This window comes from Lytechinus variegatus, chromosome 13 (assembly GCF_018143015.1).
Source record: "Lytechinus variegatus isolate NC3 chromosome 13, Lvar_3.0, whole genome shotgun sequence".
Classification (NCBI taxonomy): Eukaryota; Metazoa; Echinodermata; class Echinoidea; order Temnopleuroida; family Toxopneustidae; genus Lytechinus; species Lytechinus variegatus.
In genome coordinates this window covers 11,833,608-11,848,193 of record NC_054752.1, presented here as the reverse complement: position 1 = coordinate 11,848,193, position 14,586 = coordinate 11,833,608, and the positions used below count along the sequence as shown (strand labels likewise).

Genomic DNA, 14,586 nt, shown 5'->3' with positions numbered 1-14,586 from the left:
ACTTATAAATAGACCAGACGAGAAATGATAAATCATTGTTTGAATGAAGAGATGAGTGAGTCTTTTTGTTTTCAGACAAGTATGTCAATGTTTTTTTTACTGGATCTTCAGTAGTGGCATAATATAAATGATCAAAAAATTTTGAAGGGACACAACATACATGTAGCATCTGTGCAGCGCGAGCAAATACTTTTACCTATTAAAAAATTATACTGTACAAATTGGTGATAGATTATGACACAATATAAATAAAAATAACACATGTTTAATCCTTTTCCCTTTTAATACTTTTCTTTCCCTTTCCTTCTCTTTTTTTTCAGAATGCATCGTTAGCACAAGACAGACACACTAGAATGGCACGTAAGGCAAGGGCATGTTCGTATACATGTACATGTTCATAAATGACATGTACAGTGTACGTGTATGGTTTGATTCGAGTTTAATACGCTTCACAACAACCAACTATCTGAAGGTCGATCTGGATGGCTCAAATCCTAATAAAATCCTTTTATTGCTTCTGGCCGAGAGTTAGACACTGTTTAATTAATAGACAAGACAAATATGATCTGTCAATTCCTTTTTTGCATCGGAGCCCGACAGTGTATTAATATAGGCTTCATTGTACAATGGGGGCATTGGGAAAATAGTATATTACTAATATATCAAAACAATTTTTTTTTTTTGGGGGGGGAGGGAAGGGGACAGCGCCCTTTTTTCTTCTTTAACGTTTTGTTGTATTTTACTAAGATACACTACTACAAATCAAACGTACATGTATCCGAGAATGAATAAACAAGTGGAATGCCTCTGGCCGTCTCACCTGCATCACGCGGTTCAATATAGCAGCAGTGCTGACTTTGAATACTACTCTAACTCGCACAAGATGTTCAGTGATACATGGTTACTCTTATGTCCACTTTTTATGAACTAGACCAATAAACTTACAGAGATATGATGGTTATTCAACAAAAAACCCCAACATGGCCAAAGTTTATTGACCTTAATACATGACCTTTGACCTTGATCATGTGACCTGAAACTCGAACAGGATGTTCAGTGATACTTGATTACTCTTATGTACAAGTTTCATGAATCAGATCCATAAACTTTCAAAGTTAGGATGGTAATTCAACAGATACACCCAATTCGGCCAAAGTTCATTGACCTTTGACCTTGGTATGTGACCTGAAACGCGCACAGGATGTTCAGTGATACTTGATTACTCTAATGTCCAAGTTTAATGAACTAGACCAATAAACTTTCAAAGTTATGATGATAATTCAACAGATACATGTACCCCCGATTCGGCCAAAGTTCATTGACCCTAAATGACCTTTGACCTTAATCATGAGACCTGAAACTTGCACAAAATGTTCAGTGATGCTTGATTACTATTATGTCTAAGTTTCATGAATCAGATCCATAAACTTTCAAAGTTATGATGGGAATTCAAAAGATATCCCCAATTCGGCCAAAGTTCATTGACCCTAAATGACCTTTGACCTTGGTCATGTGACGTGAAACTCATGCAGGATGTTCAGTGATACTTGATTAACCTTATGGCCAAGTTTTATTAACTAGGTCCATATACTTTCTAAGTTATGACGTCATTTCAAAAACTTAACCTCAGGTTAAGATTTGATGTTGACGCCGCCGCCGCCGTCGGAAAAGCGGCGCCTATAGTCTCACTTTGCTTCGCAGGTGAGACAAAAATGGTAAACCAGGCTTGGCGATCTGACGAGTTGGTAAATGATGTAACAAATTATTTGTAGGGCTACATTGTAATCAACAAAATTCAAAGGTCTCCATCCTATCGTTAATGACGAAGGCGCAACACAAGATCTTTAATATTGTGAAGTAATGGAGGGTGGGTGGGGGAATCATTGGACTTATCAATTCAAACTATTCATCATACATGTAATCCAATAAAACTTGGCATTTATGCATGGCAGAGATGATCGCACATGACATCACAAATCAAAAAGTTCAAAATCATATTTAATACTCTCTTCAATAATCTATGATAAATTTCAGCAATTCTTCACCAAAAGTTTTTCTTGAATTTTTCATTCTATTTTCAAATTATTAAAAACCATCTTATTGCTATGTTAACTTCCCCTTTAATCCTCAACATTAGATGAAGCTGTCAAAACCTCTTTTAATCTCCCCACACAATCAACCACAAGAAGCTCTACTTTTTTTTTCTGAATTCTCTGGAACCTTCATTCCTGCCCATCGCTAATCTTACGCCACCGTGGCCAAGATAACATCGCCTGTGGCTTCCTCTTCGCCACCACACGAGGGCGGTGTCACTCCTCCCCGTCCATCTTCAGGACTGCTTCCCGATGACGTTGGCATCTTGTGGTTTTTTTTTTAAGAGGAAGCAAGTTTCTTAGGACAGTATTGAATTAAGAACCAAGGGTTTTCTACAATGTAGTTTCGTTTCAATGCTGTGCTCACTCCCGCTTCCTGTGTATGCATTTTATATGTCCAAGAAGCCTTTTGCTGAATCTTATTTGTATGCTATTCAAGTCATTCACCTTACCAATAAAAAACCACAGAAGAGAAGTCAACACCCCTCAAAAGTATAAACAATGTAGCACACTTTAGAATGTAAAGTGTTGCGAAGAACACCTTCAGGAGTGCTGCATTGGACAGGGATTTGGAAGAGGTCATTAAGATTTGAAAAAGTAGAATAAAGACATTAAGAAAAAAAAAAGATTTGACAGCACAATTCATAATGCCTCTACATTCGGCTTTTTGTTTTTGCTTTATTAGAGGAATATCTCATATTAGAATATCAATCCTTTTTACAGCAAAGATGGGCTTATTATGCTACACGTATGCAAATACACGTAACTGTTATTGTAATTCTGCCATCCAATGGCAATTTTCAGGGCAGCGTTTCATCAACATTTGTGTCCGACACATTGTCAGATCTGACAGCTTTCCTTGATTTTGATTGGTTGAGAAGGACAGTTCCTATGGAAACTGTCAGATAAATCAGGGCTCGTCAGATAAAATTTCTGACAAGGCTGTTCATGACCATGTGGGAATTCCTTATTTTCGATTGGCTTTTGAACCTTGGTGGTCACTACTTGATGGAAAAGTTGCAATAATGGTTCCTGAAACCTAAAATGTAGAACAGAGAATGGACGTAATGTGTCTTCAAAGAAAACTAGGAAGTAGTTTCCACCTTACCTTGTTTATGGTTAAATCCTTTGGCGGTGACTTTAAATTGGATGATTATGCCAACTAGCGAAACAAACGGCCACAATGCCAGTATAAGCCAGCTATACCAACATGGCTCCAGTGAGACCTGCAATCTAAACCGGTCATAGACATAGTTCACCATACGGAACAGTTCAAGGTAATAGTCTGTGCACGTGGCGACGATCGCGCCACCGATGAGCGAGGTGGCGAGGATCACAAAAGTTCTCTGGAATTTGAGGGTGATGAGCCCGAAGATGATACCGAGACCGAAGGTGATCCCGATCGGGACTAGAAGCACATCCATGTGGACAAACTGCTCGACGATGATGAGGACGATGATGGCGGAGAAGAGACCCATGTGGACGCCCGTCATGAAGAGGCCGACGATCTGGATGAGCATCGTGATGAGGCCGCAGAGGAGGCCGATGGCCAGGGCAATGCCTGCGTTGGCCCCTGTCGCTAGAGAACTCTGCTCCTGACAGATGAGGAATGAGACGACGGAGGCGAGGATGAAACCTACAAGGAACATGACTGCCTTGAAACATCGGTAACCTGAAGAAATTGAAAGAATAAAACATTTTTAAATATCAGGACTCAGGAGGGATAAAAACTACCATAAAAAAACCCAACATTATAATGGCTGTAAATGGTTTCTTTATATCATTCTTCATGTAAAGGAAACATTTCCTCTCCTGAATCTCTGCATTGCTAAATGTGAATAAATTCAATTCCATAGTAATTTTCTGGTATTTTCCGTTCGGTAGGCTCTTTCAATAGTTATAATAATTATATCTTCTTTGAAGTATATTTACAGTGAGTTCCTCAAAGATGTGAGGCACATGTAGACCTGCAGGTTAGTTTACTGTTGACTGTACCTTTTCCATACTGTAGGTCTTATTTCGTTAATAATTCTCAATTTTTTTCTAATATGCATGTATTTTTGTGTTCTCTCTGCTTTGGAAAGGCAAAAAAAAGGATAAATAAATGAAATAAATAAATAAAAATTATACATAAATAAAAACACTACTTACATCTACGCTTTTTAAATAGCCTTACAATCATACTCAAACAAAGAAAAAAATTAATTTGATATCAGATCATTTCCATTCGATACCATTCCTATCATATCCCATTACACTCTGACATCATATGATCTGCATTGTTGAGCTACCAAGTATGCAATATGTTTATCATCGGGCTACTACTGAAAGTCAACACGGATGTCATCATCATATCATCTGTCCATAGATGTCTGTCTGATGGGGTGTTGCAAGGAAACTTGCAATCAATTGCAAGCCATGTTTAGGTCCAAAATAAATCACAAATCTGGCATTCAATTGCAAATTTGCACCTGATTGACAGTCAGCTCCTTTCAGCAAGAAGTATTCATAGTTATCAAAACTTGATAGATAAATTGTAAGAGTAAAAATAGTTGCAATTTATTGTACAATATAGACCTTTTTTGCAACTCCCCAAGGATATCACAATATACATCAGGGCTCGATTTTAGAGGGAGCCCGGTGGCAAATGGCTACCTAAAACCTCTGCGAGCTCCTATGAAAGTATTAAATTGAAAAAGCCCGGTGGGCTCCCTAAGATTTTTTAGTACCAGCCACCAATAATAAAATTTCTTACCAGCACAGTAATCCATGCTTCAATTCATCTAAAAGTCTTAATCATGGTTTCAAAAGCATAACAAGCATTGAAAATAGCGACAGTGTCAAATTGCTTTATAGTTTATACATGTAGCTGCATCTTTTTTCTGTACGTTTTTCCATTACATATAGGCTACCTATCCCTTCCTGATATTCAGAAAATGTACATGAACATGTACGAGAAGATCCTTTTCAAAGGAAGTGTAACATTCACCTCGAAGATGGATGTTGTTGTCAACCCTTCCCCCACTCTTTCCATCTCTCCTGCTTAATTATGATTGACATTTCATGTCATATCTGCCCGATGACCAGTCCATTGACTTGTCTTTCGCACTCATGTCACCAACATGAGATGAGAGACGTGGCAACGGCCTTACTTCATACATGTACATGCCTCACATAGCAACATCACCACATAAGGATGTGGGATGGCCAGATGCCAAGGTTAATCGGATAGGAAGAGAGGGGCAAGGGAGGGGAGATGGTAATGGTACATGTAGGTGGTATCATGTTGAGAGGAGTAGAACTATGAGGCCGTTCTCATTACGCTTTCTAAAACTAGTTTACTGGAAACCGATTCAGAAAACCACTTTGGAAGATTGCTTTGCTAGCGTTCCCACTTGATCACACGAAAGTAGTTTTCATTATCACTTCACGTAAAGCGCTCTTGTTGCTGTGGAAACGCTCTCAGTGGGGTAACACATTTCGCGCAAAATTCGAAACTGCAGCATAGGCATTCTACTACACCTGTCGTGTGGAGTAGCGCGCTCAAAATGTGCGAAGATCGCTTCCCGAAGAACGGTTGTGTCCTCACGCTAAAACCAGTTTAACGAGGCAAAGTGATCTTCCAAACTGGTTTGGAAGATCGCTTCCAAGACCGCTTTGACCGTTCTCACTACACGTTCAACTAGTTTCCACTAAAGTAGTTTCCAGTAAACTAGTTTTAGGAACGTAGTGAGAACAGCCTCATTGCTGATGGTACTGTACATATTTACATCAATAGGTTGCCAATTTGTCTCTATTGCAGATCGTCCACTTTCACATGGCCTACTTTAATGCCATTCCGTCCAACAACCAATTGTGCCAAAAACCATTTGGTCCAATCATCACTTTGTCTAATGACCATTTTGTCTCTTAACCGGTCGGTCTAATACCCATTTAATTTTTATTCATTTCGCCCAATTACCACTTTAGTAGACCAAATGGTGTATGGACTACATGGCTATTAGACCAACTGGTTATTAGATGTAATGGCAATTCATAGACCATGTGGACAGTGGACGAACTGATGGTACAGTGTAGACCAAATGATAGTAGACAAGTTGGTACCTGGAAGAATTGGAATTAGACCGATTGAAAATAAACCCACGAAGGTATATCAAACACAATGATTATACAACAGGCAACCAATGAGTGTCAACTCTCAGCTGCCTTAACCCTTTGCACGCTGATCTTGCAATTTTGTACATTTGTAAAATTAAATTCAACAATCGTAATATTTAGTTCCATCCCCTATAACTTCATATCAAAGAATCTAATAAATTGCAATTAATTTTTTGGACGTAACATCTATATAATAATCATCAGTGTCAATGGTTCAAAATGGAAATCTTGAGTAAAAAAATAACAAGGAAACAATTGTCATTATTCCCCCAAAATTAATTCTGCGTGCAAAGAGTTAATTTATCTCATATGGTACACTAGTTCAGTGTCTCTGAGAACTCTAAAGACACAGGAATCCTTAAAGCTCTTAATAATTTTCCCATTTATACATGTACAAGTAGCGCTTCAATACAACAAAACTACCTCTCTGATACCCCTTTCATAAACCCAATTATGCAGCTAATAGCAGCATAATTTGGTCGTAAGATCGGAGGAGGACCAGAGTTATCCGCGTTAATTTGATGCTGCAATTATCCGCATAATAGCAGCATCGGGACCAGATTTTGACTTTATGGATGCATTTGGAAAGTAATGCGGATAATTGCCATGGAGCGGGTCACAAGGTCACCCTTTTCCAATGCAACCGCATAGGAGGGGGTGTGTGCGGTTGCCATGACGATTATCCTCCCTTTTCAGGACGGGCGCTCGTAAAAATAGTGCGGATTATTTTCGGAGTTTAATGAACGCAATTTTCATTGAATTCGGCATAACTCTTAGGCGGCTTATTGGAGGATAGGTTTATGAAAGGGGTATGAGAGATCATACAGATTATCATTCATTACCCGGTCATTGGATCCTAGCTGGCAAGTACATGTATGTACATGTACACATTCTCTACTCCCCTCTTCAGCATATGTACCAACATGAGCTTCAAGACTGAATTGCTAGACATATAGGCTTTCACACTCTACCTAGTATCCATTTTACACCTGGGTGGAGATGGGCAAAGTGTGGATTGACGCCTTGCCAAAGGACGCTAGCTAGGCCACAGTGGGATTTGCACACGCAACCCTCTCATTACAGGGCGAGAGACAGAACTGCTACACCATGACGCTTTCATCTGCAGCACATGAATTTCCTGGGGCTTGTTGCATAAAACTTTTTACCCGAGAAAACTCTGGTAAAAACTGAAACTAAGGTTAGTCTGATTTCTGCCATTGACTTCAACACAGGGCAAAAACTCCGGTAAAAACAACCTGAGTTTTCTCAGGTAAAAAGTTTTATGCAAGAGGCCCCTGATGTCATTAATACATTTTCTCTTTAATACCTGTATGACATTTAATCAATCACTTGGGATAATGTCCAAGTTTAATATTCAGATTACCTTATTTTGTGGAAACTTGGACGATGCTACAAAAGGCATCCTTTTAGATGCCCATGATGCATCCAATGTGAAATAAAAGCATCCCTCCCGGGGTTTCCACTAGAAAAGAACATTCCAATTGAATAGTCTAGGGTATCTTTCATTCAATTACGATTCCCATGTAACACGAGAAAAAATGGCCATCGTCTTGCTAATGGAGGAGTAATTCAATTGTTCGTTTCTGATGAAATTGCCTCTAACCACAAGGACTGTAAAACCTTAAGGGACATTCCTTTTTTAAACTTGACTTCAGCGATTCGATTTGGCTTCGATTCTTCGAAGGATAGTAACATGAGTTCTATCGGAAAGAGAATGGATGATTCATGAGCAAAACTTCAACAAAACTGAATAGATTGCTATTTTGGGGGATGGGATGGGTGGGGATCTGAAGGGGGGGTGCACTGTCATCCATCCATAAGCTAATTCAAGAAAGGATATGATCGAAGAAGTCTTTTAACGATACAGGAGATAAGATAAAATGAAAGAGGCTCACATGGGAAAGGAAAAAGTGAATTTTGGGGAAAAAAATTAAAAATACAAGGCAGCTGAAGAAACAGAAATTTGAAGGGGGGGGGGGGAGAAAAGTAGATTAATTAGGTCAAAGGGACTAGGAGGATAGGCAGTGGATCTACAGGTATATATAGAAATAATAGAAAGGTTTTTATTTTCATTATTGAAAATATAATTCATTTAGAGTCAATGATTTGAGTAATTCTGCCATAAAAAAAATTGAAGAAACATGACAAGCACTGAAACCTCTCCCTCTTGATTTTTAAAATACAGCGAAAATAATTGAGATCCCCTATGTGTTGAACCCAAGTTGCTTAGACCCTTTGATGGAGGGTTAATACTTTCAGAGGCCCTAAATACTTTGTACCTGCAGATAAAAAGCGACCCAAATTTCAATTATTTGAAACCCAATAAATTACCTTCAAACACCTTTACACTAATAAATTGGCTGGTCTGCAAACAAAAGAAGCAACAGCCTTTGAACACAATAGGCAATTTGAACTGAGCAACCAAAATGACCACATCAATTTGGGGAAGGTTTTCATGGGGCAAGTTCACTTGGGTTCACTTCTGAATACTCAAATCTTCAAACCTTTTCTTGTGGTAACTGGGATAGACTTGAGGCATCATTTTTGATGCACATGATGTATAAAAAAAATGAAGAAAAATAGCGAAACAAGCAACATCTGTGGGTCTAGTGGGGCAAGTGAACTGCTACATCTATGAGAAGCACTATCTGTAAAATCACAAAAGGCAAAAGGGGTGGAAAAGGGCCGAGGGTAACAGCGTTTTCCATCCTTAAGTACTATCAGAAACGCTGTCACTCCTTGGCCTTTAAAAGGATGTTGACCCATTTCCAACCTCTCAACTTTTAGACCACAGGCCTAGATATCTTTCAGTTGAAATTTCAGACTGAGCATGTGCAGATTGATTTTTCTCGGTGTCTTCTGCCCCCTGTCATGTTTTGGAAGTTCCCTTTATCAAGTTCATTTAAAGTTGTCAAAGAAAAAAAGATAAGACACAGTTCTCACTGCCATCCTAAAACTAGAGTACTGGAAATTAGTTTGGTGGAACATGTGATGAGAACGGTCAAAGCCGTCATGGAAGCGATCTTCCAAACCCGTTAAAAAAACCACCTCGCGACTGTAGTTATGAAGATCGCTTTGCCACATTAAATTGGTTTTAGCGTAAGGACACAACTGTTCTTCGGGAAGCGATTTTTTTAGCGTGCTTACTCCACACATGGAATGCCTGCAGTTTCAATTTTGCGTGAATCATATCACCCCACTGAGAGTGTTCCCATAGCAACAAGACTTATTTACGTGAAGTGGTTTTGAAAACCACTTTCGGGTGATCAAATGGGAACGCTAGCAAAGTGATCTTCCAAACTGCATGGTTTCCTTAACCAATTTCCAGTAAACTAATTTTAGAAAGTATAATTAGAACAGTGTCTAGGAAAGTTACAGATGAGATAGTGCATCTCTTTTATTTGACATTCAATGCTGTGAATGAGGAGAAGAAGAGGTCTCCAAATACCATTCCCCCAATGGATGTCGACCTCCATCAATAATGGATGCAGGTCAAGCGATCTTTCAAGTGTTTTCATGCCAGTCTTCTTCGTTTCTCAAGATGTCCATGTACTCCACATCTCTAGGGTCACGCCAATGCACTCAGAATTAAACTTGTACATTACCTTCATTCAGACCATCAAACATTGTCAGCTGGATACCGGTACATTCTTTTATGAAAAATGCAATGACAATGATTTCTAATGTAACAATACTGTCTTATGTGAATGATCACTTGCAATATTGATAAGCAGTTGATAAACACACCTTTTCAAGAATCAGTGTACTGCTTTTTTTAATGTGATTTTTTTTCTCCAGACAAACAAAATGAAATGTTTACAAACAGATTAAACTTTTACAAATGATTGGGATGATACATTAATGTGGTATGTGACTTTAAAGGATATTGGGTGTGGCTCAGTAACTGTTTGCACCTCTAAAGTGCTAAAGTGACTGTCCAAGTATTTTGCAATGCAAACTATGACCTCGTTCTCATTACCGTCCTAAAACTACATCTTCGCACATGTTGTGCGGAGAATCCCTACGCTGCGCCGGCTGCGATTTCAAATTTCGCGCAAAACTGAGAGCGTACCCATAGCAACAAGATCGCTTTCCGTGAAGTTGTTTTGGAAACCACTTTCAGGTGATCAAATGGGAACGCTAGCAAAGCGATCCTCCAAAATGATTTCCTGAACTGGTTTCCAGTAAACTACAAGTTTGTATTAAATGAGAACAGTGTCTATCCTACATGCATACAGGCTTATTCTATTCATACTGAACAAACCAATATTCAAATCGTTGTATTGCTGTATGAATTGCAGCAGTCTGAAATGGATGGGGTAGACTTGAATAGTTCAATGCAGTTAGTAACACACCCCCAAGGGTGATGTAATGAAGAGCCTAGACTAAAACAGTCACCTCAATTTACACATCTTGTGTAGGAGTTGAAAATTAAATTGGATGTAAATGTCAACGCACTCTATACTACAATAAATATTTCATAGGAGGAAGAGGGATTCAAAAGAACAGAATATATTATTTTTCCAAGGATTAAAACACAAAATAGAAGTCTATTAAACGGAAATCTATATTATAAACTGGAGTCAAGGTATATAAACAGAAAATATTGGCCTATATTAACACAGACACCCCGTTCTTACTATACAGTCCTAAAACGAGTGTAATGTAAACCAGTAGTTAAAACTAGTTTTAATAATGGATAATGGGAATGCTCGAAGCGGTCTTTGAAGTGTTCTTCCAAATTAATTTGGAAAAACCACCTGGCGATGTGGTTTTCAAGACCGCTTTGGTTCCTTTAAAGCGTAGGTGAACGCACAACTGTTCTTCAGGAAGCAATCTTTGCACATGTTTGGCGCGCTACTCCACACAACGTGTAGAATATCTATGCTGCGGTTTCATATTTTGCGCGAAACGTGTCACACCACTGGCACTGAGAGCGTTTCCCGTAGTACAAGACCGCTTGTCGTGCAGTGTTTCGAAAACCACTTTCGGGTGATCAGATGCAACCCTAGCAAAGCGATCTTCCAAATTTGTTCCCTGAACCGTTTTCCAAACAAGTTTTAGGATTGTCAAGAAAACGGGGTCTATTAAAATGCATGTACAATGGAAGACAATATATTGAAAGGACACTATCCCAGCAATGTACATGTAGATGACCTACAATCAGATACACCATCACACTATCATGCTCTATCAAGGGACCATGTATGATCCATCTACCCCCATCACAGGGTGTAAACTGCATCTTTATTATTCCATCCTCCTCCACTCATAAACCTTCCCCATTCAGACAGAAAAAAATTAATTGAACAAAGCAAGTGAAATGTAATCATTCAAACACTACTCTCCCCAAATTTTGATTTCATTTTCATATGGCAGGCCTTTGATAATTTAAGGAAAATACATGTTCAAATGCAAAAATGAATGTGAAGGAATTGTTTGATTGCAAGCTGTATACATGACAATCAAGTTTGACTGCAGACCTGGGCTCCATTTCATTTAATAAAGACTTGCAACTGTTGTAACTTGCCATTAAGGCAACTACCATGGAAAACTTGATTCTGATTGGCTGCTGAGCCCTGTTACCATGGTAGTTGCTATTATGGTAAAGTTTATACAACAGTTGCAAGTCCTTTACCTGAAACGGGTCCCTGAGATTTAGTACAGAAAATCATCATCAGTTGGAACCATTATTACAGTTTATACTGTTAACAGGCCATACATGTAAATATGACAAATTAAATAAATAGTTGAACAGATGAATAAATAAATAGATGAATAAATGAATATAAAATGCATATACAAATGGAAAACAATTTACAACTCCTTATTAATATGAGTCCCATTCCCCGTGCATAAAATATATTCCTTCCTACATGTAGGTAGACAGTGCCCCTTTTAATGGATATTAAGCTTTATTTTGTTTGTTTGGTATTAATCTTGTCTTGTGTGAAAGGGAACAGTATGTTCTCTTCATCTCCCTGTGCTGAGGGTGTGAAGATGGTGTGAGACCAGAGGATGAAGGAAAGGGTCTCAGGAGGGATGGAGGGCACAGGTGTACATGGACATCAACTTGACAAACCTTATCCCATCATGCATTTGCCCAGGGGGAAAAAATCACAGGGGGGGGGGGGGGTCGGGGTGATTTATCCCTCAAACTGGTAGGTTGTGAAATGTACATGTAACCCTTACAAAAACTTGCCTGCTACATGTATATCACAAATGAGGGGGGGGGGGGGGAAGTCTATTAAATTATACAAAGTATATAAAATTTAAAGGTGCTCAATACAGGCATTTCAAAGCACTACATTTTCTACAAGTACAACACAGAACTTTGGCATGGTATTCAAAACAATAGATGTGGGCTCTAAAGTATTTCTTAAGTAATAAAAAACATATCTTTATTACGCTGAATATTTGATCTGTATTACTTGATTTACTTCCTATTAGAATACTCTGGTCAATAAAAGTGTATTCACACTTTGCCCAATCATCCTGTCCCCATTACCTTCACACCTACGTAACAAGGGTGTGTGCAAGAAAGAAAAACAACCTGTGGATATTACAGTGTTGACACTAAACAAGTGATTAAATCCCTAATAAAAATGAGGTCACTCTAAAGCCTTTTCACACACTTGTCTGTAGGGCATAATTCCAAGCCTCCTCAATAGGAGCAACAAAATGTACATGTATTGGATGCCTACATGTAGATTGAGCTATGTACATGTAAAAACCATTCACCCTTCTGAAATGGCTGGTGTTTCTTAAATATCTTGTTTGAGCCAATGGAATACAAATACACAGCTTCAAAAATAAAAAGGTGTCTTCAAGAAAGCAATAACTCTATTGAGAATTAGAATTGCTTTTCAATTCATAATTGTTATACAAAACTTGTGAAAGCAAATGCAACACCCTAAAAAATTTCATCTCACAAAGCCAGATGGACAAATTAAAACAGTGATAGTGAATAATGTACTATGTATGGGCACAAAATGATATTAAAGGTCATTTTAATTCATAATACATGTACATATACCTCATCCCCTCAGAATGATGAAGTCAAAATCATGCCTTCTGTATCATATCAAAAAAAAATTGATGCTACTGTATTTGTATGTACTGCACTGATGCAAAATGCTGGTAATTTCAATAAAAAACCTTTTTTTTTACTCTAAGACAATTCACAGTCAATCATTCAAATATTGCAATTTAATTTTGTATAATTTTCGCGCACTTGTCTCTTTACTTTAACGTCACATTTATATGTACAAAGTATACTTGTGTCAGGAACAGCTCATCATGTGAAATAAATACATGTGTCAATACTTGAAAGAAAAAAGGAAATGAATCAAATTTAATAAGTATTTAAATTCAAATAATGATAAAACCCTTGAATTCATTGTACAGTGCAGAGTTAATATTCAGGCCTACAAACATTTACTGCAGACTGTAGGTTTTACACAACATTTATTTTGTACAGCTTCGTAAAGTTGTATGTAATTACAGTAGTTGTGATTACTACTTGCGCATTTACAATGTATACAACTATGTAATACTGTAGTTTGCTCTGACACAATAGAGCAGCCTACAGTATGTTTATATATTATTACAAATTATTCATATTGTCAACACTGTTTTTATTTATTAATTTGTGAAGCATTTTCATACTCATCCCCATTTAGAACTATATTAAACATGAAATAAAACAGTAAAAACTGGACTTTCCACCTTTCGAGTTCCCCCATCTCAAATGCAACTTACATGTAGTAATGAAAATATATATAATGAAACAGAATTTGATTTAATACACAAATACTGTAGCATCCATCATTTAATTTCCATTTATCTCCCTGGAGTGATTGATGGTGTGATTAAAAACACAGCTATCGATAAATGATGAGGCCAAATGTTCTAATGGTTTGCGATAATGGAATGATAACAGGGATGGTATTAGCAGCAATTACTCCATTCTACTGCACGCATCGTTAAATCTTATCTCCACAAATGCGCTGCAAGATCCGCAGGAGGACAGCCGTGTAATGATTACAAATTTCATATCGCATAAAACGCACTCTTCATGATGTACATGTACTTTTGATGAACTTGTTCGATCGTCACTTTTATTCTATCCTACTTCCGTGTGTATGTAATTCCTTATAACAATGAAATTATTCATGACTATACATGTACTTTATACAGTATTCAATAAAAGGAAAAAAAATGTTGTCTATGAGGGGGATGGGGGGGGATACTTTACATGTGGCCTACAGCTCTGAAAGAATGTTCAAGATTGAAAGAAGCAGGTGGAAGAAAT

The 14,586-nt window shown here is 37.9% G+C and overlaps 1 protein-coding gene across 3 annotated transcripts in view; it reads right to left on the bottom strand.

The window, feature by feature from the left end:
- Positions 1-14,586, bottom strand: part of LOC121425951 (transmembrane protein 198-like) — a 56,452-nt gene that overhangs the window by 15,646 nt on the left and 26,220 nt on the right. For all 3 annotated transcript variants that reach the window (XM_041622079.1, XM_041622076.1, XM_041622077.1), the window contains exon 3: positions 3,202-3,765. In XM_041622079.1, the coding sequence (XP_041478013.1) occupies positions 3,202-3,765 (564 nt within the window). The remainder of the gene's footprint in view (positions 1-3,201; positions 3,766-14,586) is intronic.